Source organism: Mizuhopecten yessoensis, unplaced genomic scaffold, assembly GCF_002113885.1.
Source record: "Mizuhopecten yessoensis strain PY_sf001 unplaced genomic scaffold, ASM211388v2 scaffold6859, whole genome shotgun sequence".
NCBI classification, from domain to species: domain Eukaryota; kingdom Metazoa; phylum Mollusca; class Bivalvia; order Pectinida; family Pectinidae; genus Mizuhopecten; species Mizuhopecten yessoensis.
The window spans coordinates 95,848-103,394 of record NW_018406760.1 but is presented as its reverse complement, the minus strand read 5'-3'; the positions used below and the strand labels follow the sequence as shown (position 1 = coordinate 103,394).

The following is a 7,547-nucleotide window of genomic DNA, read 5'->3' as shown; positions in this document are numbered from 1 at the left end:
GATAACCGCCATTATCCGACCATAATTTGTGGAGTTATGCCCCTTTATGGACTTGCCGAAACAGTGTCCGCTCGATATCTCGAGTAATTATTATCCGACTAACTTCAAACTTCACAACAAGGTTAATTACCATGAAACCTCGGACAAGTTCGATAACCGCCATTATCAGACCGTAATTATTGGAGTTATTCCCCTTGGTTTCATTAATGCGATGCACGCGTTCCATGATGTTGTATTGCACTCATTGATCTACCAGTTATGTTGAATGATTTCTCTTTTAATATCATTTACTCACAAATACTTCATATATTTCAATCATACAAACAACTGCTCATTCAATGTGTGGCGGGCGTATTATATACCGCTCGCGGTAACCTTGTTATACTCTGTGATATATGTCGATGATTAAAAACTTTTATTAGGTCAGATCTATTATTATTCTCGCTCTTAAAACAAAATACTCTTTTTAGCTCACCTGGCCCGAAGGGCCAAGTGAGCTTATGGCATGGTGCGGCGTCCGTCGTCCGTCCGTCGTCCGTCCGGCGTCAACTTTTTACTTTAAACAACTTCTTCTAAGTAACCAAAAGGCCTAGAGTTATATTTGGCCAGAAGCATGCTTGGATGAAGGGCTACCAAGTTTGTTCAAACAAATGACCTTTATCAATTTTCAAGGTCACAGGGGTCAAATATGTTAAAATCTTTAAACAACTTCTTCTGAATAACCAAGAGGCCTAGGATGATGATATTTGGCCAGTAACATGCTTGGATAAAGGGCTTCCAAGTTTTTTCAAATAAATGACCTTGCCTTATATTCAAGGTCACAGGGGTCAAATATGTTCAAATCTTTTATACAACTTCTTCTGAATAACCGAGAGGCCTAGGATGATACTATTTGACCAGTAACATGCTGGGATGAAGGGCTGCCAGGATTTTTCAAATAAATGACCTTGACTGATATTCAAGGTCACAGGGGTCAAATATGTTAAAAACATTTAAACAATTTCTTCTGAATAACCAAGAGGCCTAGGGTGATGATATTTGGGCAGTAATATGCTGGGATGAAGGGCTATCAAGTTTGTTCAAATAAATGACCTTGACTTATATTCAAGGTCACAGAGGGCATATATGTTTTTAACATTTAAACAACTTCTTCTGAATAACCAAGAGGCCTAGGGTGATGATATTTGGCTAGTTGCATGCTGGGATGAAGGGCTATAAAGTTTGTTCAAATGAATGACCTTCATCTTTTTTCAAGGTCACAGGGTCAAATATGTTCTTAACCTTTAAACAACTTCTTCTGAATAACCAAGAGGCCTAGGATAATACCAGTAACATGCTGAGATGAAGGACTACCAAGTTCAAATGAATGACCTTGACATATATATTTTAAGGTCATAAGGGTCAAATATGTTTAAAACCATTGAATGACTTCTTCTTAATAAGCAAAAGGCCAAGGGTGATGATATTTGGCCATTAACATGCTGGGATGAAGGACTACCAAGTGAATGACCTTCGCCCATATTCAAGGTCACAATGGTCAATATATGTTTAAATCTTAAAATGATTGTTCTGTATAACCAAAAGGTCCAGGGTAATGATATTTTTCCAGAAGCATGCTGGGTTGGAAGACTAAACCTAATATTATAATGTCCTTGTTCGACATTTAAGGTCACAGGTGTCATATGTTTAAATCTTATAATAGGTTCTTATGAATGAAACACTGATATTTTGCCTGTAACTATATTTTAGTCCACTTTTAAGATTACAAGTGTGAGATTTATACCAGTTGAGCGATGCAGGCCCATTGGGCCTCTTGTTTTATTTACAAGCTGCATTGTGATCTTAATTATATGTTTTAATCTAAATTCTGATATCTTGTAATAACATGCCTATTTTACCCGAATAAATATTTTTATTATGAGATGAAGGGCTACAAAATTTGTTCAACATAATGACCTTGTTCCACTTTCAAAGTCACAGGGATGAAATGTTGAAAATCTTTTTAACAAGTTCTTTTGAATGACTTTTAATCATAAATACTGATATTTTGCCTGTAGCTTGATTTTAGATCACTTTTAAGGTTACAACTGTGATATTTATACCAGGTGAGCGATGCAGGGCCTTTGGGCCTCTTGTTTTAAAATTTCAATTGAAAGCTTTTTAACTTTAGCTTTAACTTTAACTTTAGCTTTAACTTGCTTTTGTGGATAAGGTTGATTGAGTTGCAACACTCATTGCAGCTCGAGCTTCCCATGGAGAAAGTCATCAGTATAACTCGTGAAAAGACTGCCCTTATCATCCCTAATGCCATTGGTTTGCAGACTGCTCAGGAAAAGGTAAGAGTTTTCACAAATAGATTTCAGACTTCTCACAAAATGACTAGAGGTTACTCACCTTTACTTATTAGTACTCATCATTCTAGCAGTAGCTGTTGGTTAATTTCAAACTAACAAATATGTCTTTCCAGCCAAAGAGAGAAGGAAAGTTCTTGCTTCATTCACCGTTCTTCTTTGGAATACAAATACCGGCTGCATTTATTTTGAATCAATACTGTCTTCCAAACAACACCTCTATCATAGTTATAAATTAGTTACTTATTTTATGTTTAAACCTGTTGATATCGTTCTTTGTGCAGTTTGATATTCGCCTAATTACAGCAGTGTGTGCCAAACTTTTATTACAGGACATTTTGACTTGTAAATCAGTTTTTTTACAGGACCCAAAAAAATGTACAGGTCTGGAAAAATATATAAAAAGATGAAAATTAATTTTGAGACAACAATTTTTAGCTTAGGCCTTAGCCGCAAGCTATTGGTATTACTTCAGTTAATGAGCTCAAGATATTCATAAATGCCGTTTTGAGTCATGCGCCGCTCAAGCAGCAGAGGCTGGTACTAAATTGAATCGGACCTACTGTCTTTATTATAAATTACTTTGGACTCAAATTCCCTTGAATAGCTTGTACATGTGATCTTATCACAACGTCGTATTCTTCTTGAAAATGTACCCTGTTTATCTCAATCAGGAGGCGCCACTTGACTGTAGGTTATGCATGATACACGCAACTTCTGGTAAAAATACTTCAGTTAATGAGCTCAGATATTCATAAACGAAACATGTCACCTACTAGTACTAAGCAAACTGCAAATAAAATCCATTACCACAGACTCAAGTTCACTCGAAAGTTATTAGATATAATCTTATTCTTAGTTAGAACTAAGAACCCTTCTACCAACTAACTGAGCAAAACCAAAAGTGTTAATCTGTAATTTTACATATGATTCACGCCTCATATGAGTATAATGTTATCAAAATATTGCATATTAGTTGAAATAACGAATCCTTACTAAAAATCTTAAAATGGAAATGACCGCCATGTTAGATTCCACGTGATGTTATCTCAATTACCCGTTTCCTTATATGGCCTACACGGCCAAACATAGTATTACTACTGATGCTGCCATGTTTACTACAATTTCCATGTTTGGTCATGACACATATTTAGACGTCTGACCTATATCGAAAGACGGACAAAGTTTTCAACATGGCAGTCAATTCAGATTTTGATTGCACTTGCTACGTTAACTAGATAATTTAACAACATTTAAGGCAGAGTATAACTTCAAATTATGTTGAAGATCAACAGAAAAAGTTCATATAACAAACCTATTAATGGATGCGGATCCTGTCAATTAATTCTAAAATCGACCCCGTGTCATTCACACCAGGCTTGCTCCATTACAACTTACAAGGCATGGGATCGCCCAGCCGGGACAGAGGAGGCTGGGTATTAATATTAGTACTAGTCCCTGGCCTACTCTAGTTCCATATTAATATTCTTTAGCTGAAGGCTTTTTAGCTCACCTGTGCTGCGGTCAAATATGTCGAACCCAAAAACGACTTCTTCTGCAGAACTAAAAACTATTTGGCTGGTGGCTTTCTCGGATAGAGCCCAACAAAGTTTGAGAATGAAAATGACCTTGACCTACTTTCTAGGTCACAGCGTTCAAATGTGTCAAATACTTCAAACGACTTCTTCTGAAGAACTGAAAGGAATAGAATCTTTATATTTGGCTGGTGGCTTCCTCGGATAGAGCCCAACAAAGTTTGAGAATGAAAATTAGTTTGACCAACTTTCTAGGTCACAGCGCTCAAATATGTCAAATGCTTTGAACAACTACTTCTGAAGAACTGAAAGGTATAGAATCTTAATATTTGATTGAAGGGTTCCTTGGATAGAGCCCAACAAAGTTTAAGAACGAAAATGACCTCGACCTACTTTCAAGGTCACAGGAGTCAGATATGTCTAATGTTTAAAAAGACTTCTTCTGAAGAATCAAAGGTATAAAACCTAAATATTTGGCTGTGAGCTTCCTGGGAAAGAGCCCAACAATGTTTGAGAATGGAAATGACCTTGACTTACTTTCAAGGTCACGGGAGTCAGATATGTCTAATGCTTAAAACGAATTCTCCTGAAAATATCGAACCTAAATATTTGGCTGGTGGCTTCCTTGGATAGAGCCCAACAATGTTTGAGAATGAAAATGACTTTGACTTACTTTCGTGGTCACAGCGGTCAAATATGTCAAACGCTTCAAACGACTTCTTCTATAGAACTAAAAGGTATAGAAGCATCATATTTGGCTGATGGCTTCCGAGGATGGAGTCCGACAAAGTTTGAGAATGAAAATGACTTTGACTTACTTTCAAGGTCACGGAAGTCAGATATGTTTAATGCTTAAAACGACTTCCCCTGAAGATTTGGCTGGTGGCTTCCTTGGATAGCGCCCAACAATGTTTGAGAATGAAAACGACTTTGACGTACTTTCCAGGTTACAGCGGTCAAATATGTCAAATGCTTCAAACGACTTCTTCTGAAGAACTAAAATGTATAGAATCTTCATATTTGGCTGGTACATGGCTTCCTGGGATGGAGCGCAACAAAGTTTGAGAATGGAAATGACACTTACTTTCTTTCAAGGTCACAGCTGTCAAATATGTCAAACTCTTTAAACGACTTCTTCTGAACAACTAAAAGGTATAGAATCTTCATATTTGGCTGATGGTTTCCTAAGATAGAGCCAGGCAAAGTTTGAGAATGAAAATGACCTTGACCTTCTTTCAAGGTCACATGGGTCAAATATGTCAAAAACATCAAATGACTGAATATTCGTAAGGCATTACATTATAATATTTGGCTGGTGACTTCCTGGGATAGAGCTCACCAAAGTTTGAGAATTTAAATGACCTCAACCTTCTTTAGAGGTCACAGAGGTCAACAACACTAAAGGATTTGTTCTTAAGAACTAAAAAGAATGGATTTATATATAAGATTTGGCTGGTAGCTTTTTAGGTCACCTGAGACAAAGTCTCAAGTGGCCTATTGCGATCGCCTTTTGTCCCTCGTCGTTCGTCGTCCGTCGTCCGTCGTGTGTCCGTAAACAATTTACATTTTCGACTTCTTCTCCAAAACCCCTGAACAAATTTCAATGAAATTTTGCAGAAACCTTCCATGGCCAAAGGTCAACAAAAATAGTTGCCAGGTTGATCCCCGGCCCCCAGGGGCCTGAGGGGGTAAACTTTACTATAGTTCATATAGGGAAATCACATTTTGCACCAACATTTGTTTACTTGCCATTGGAGGTAATTCAATTTAGGTTAGCATTATCAGTATTGAGTAGCAGTTTGATGGTATGCACATATGAGCGCTGACTGACCCCCCGGGGCTATTGGGTGGGGCCAAAAAGGGTTGAATTGAATGAAATTTCAAAAATCTTCTGCTCAAGACCTAGATATGGTAGAATCAAACACTCTTCATAGATGGAAGGGACTTAAGGTGCTCTACCAAAATTGTGAATTTCATGACCCTTTGGTATCACGTTTCCCCCTGGGGAGGGGGTAAACTTTACGATAGTTTATATAGGGAAATCACATTTTGGACCAACGTTTGTTTAATTTCCATTGGAAGTAATTAAATTTAGGTTAGCATTATCAGCATTGGGGAGCAGTTTGATGGTATGCACATATGAGCCCTGACTGACCCCCTGGGGCTATTGGGAGGGGCCAAAAAGGGTCAAATTGACTGGAATTTCAAAAATCTTCTTCTCAAGACCCAGATATGGTAAAATCAAACACGTCTTCATAGATGGAAGGGTCTTAAGGTGCTCTACCAAAATTGTGAATTTTATGACCTTGGGTCGCAAGTTTACCCCTGGGGAGGGGGTAAACTTTACGATAGTTTAAATAGGGAAATCACATTTTGAACCAACATTTGTTTAATTTTCATCGGAAGTAATTCAATTTGGGTTAGCATTATCAGTATTGGATAGCAGTTTGATGGTATGCACATATGAGCCCTGACTGACCCCCCGAGGCTGATGGGAGGGGCCAAAAAGGGTTGAATTGAATGGAATTTCAAAAATCTTCTTCTCAAGACCCAGATATGGTAGAATCAAACACTCTTCATAGATGGAAGGGTCTTAAGGTGTTTTACCAAAATTGTGAATTTCATGACCCTTGGGTATCACTTTTCCCCCTGGGGAGGGGTTAAACTTTACTATAGTTTATATAGGGAAATCACATTTTGGACCAACATTTGTTTAATTGCTATTGGAGGTAATTCAATTAAGGTTAGCATTATCAGCATTGGGTAGCAGTTTGATGGTATGCACATATGAGCCCGTACTGACCCCCAGGGACTGATGGGTGGGGCAAAAAGGGTCAAATTGACTGAAATTTCTAAAAAAATCTTCTTCTCAAGACCAAGATATGGTGTAATCAAATACCTTTCATAGATGGAAGGGTCTTAAAAGTGCTTTACCAAAACTGTTAATTTCATGACCCTCGGGTCTCACGTTTCCCCCTGGGGAGGGGGTAAACTTTATTATTATACCTCTTCTTATTTTCCACTATACAAAAGTAACCACATAAACAAGCTATTTCCCCTCTAACTGCATGCCAGGGAAATAGTTTGTCTGGAGGGGTGCGATAGTTTTGAAACTATTTCCCTTGGAAAATGCGGTAAATTTAATGACGTCGTGGGCGGGGCCTCACCAAATTTTTGCAAAAGTTATTGCCCTTTGTTCATTTCAGTATTTGTTTTTTTGTTCGGAGATCTCCTCCTACATTTTTTGACGGATTTCTTTGAAACTTAGTAGGCTAAATAATCATAAGATTTTCTCCTACATTTTTAGCTCACCTGGTCCGAAGGACCGTGGTGAGCTTATGCCATACCGCAGCGTCTGGCGTGGTCCGGCGTCCGTCCGTCAACTTTTCCTTTAAAATGCTACTAAGTCCTGAACGGTTAAGAAGATTTTGACTAAATTTAATCTGGAACATCCTTAGGCCAAGGAGACTCAATTTTGTATAAACGGTGGGTTTGGCTCCCCCTGGGGGCAGTTGGGCGGGGCCGAATAGGGGAAATATAGGTAAAACCTTTTAAATCCTTCTTCTACCATACGGATTAAGAAATTTTATCCTTAATTAGTCTGGAGTATCCTTGGGCCAAGGGGCACCCTTTTGTATAAATGGTGGGTATGCCCCCCCCC

The 7,547-nt window shown here is 38.2% G+C and overlaps 1 protein-coding gene across 2 annotated transcripts in view; it reads left to right on the top strand.

Annotated features, from left to right (window-relative positions):
- The window catches only part of LOC110452728 (GRAM domain-containing protein 1B-like), a 92,752-nt gene that overhangs the window by 29,696 nt on the left and 55,509 nt on the right, over window positions 1-7,547 (top strand). For both annotated transcript variants that reach the window (XM_021501375.1, XM_021501376.1), the window contains exon 6: window positions 2,241-2,336. In XM_021501375.1, the coding sequence (XP_021357050.1) occupies window positions 2,241-2,336 (96 nt within the window). The remainder of the gene's footprint in view (window positions 1-2,240; window positions 2,337-7,547) is intronic.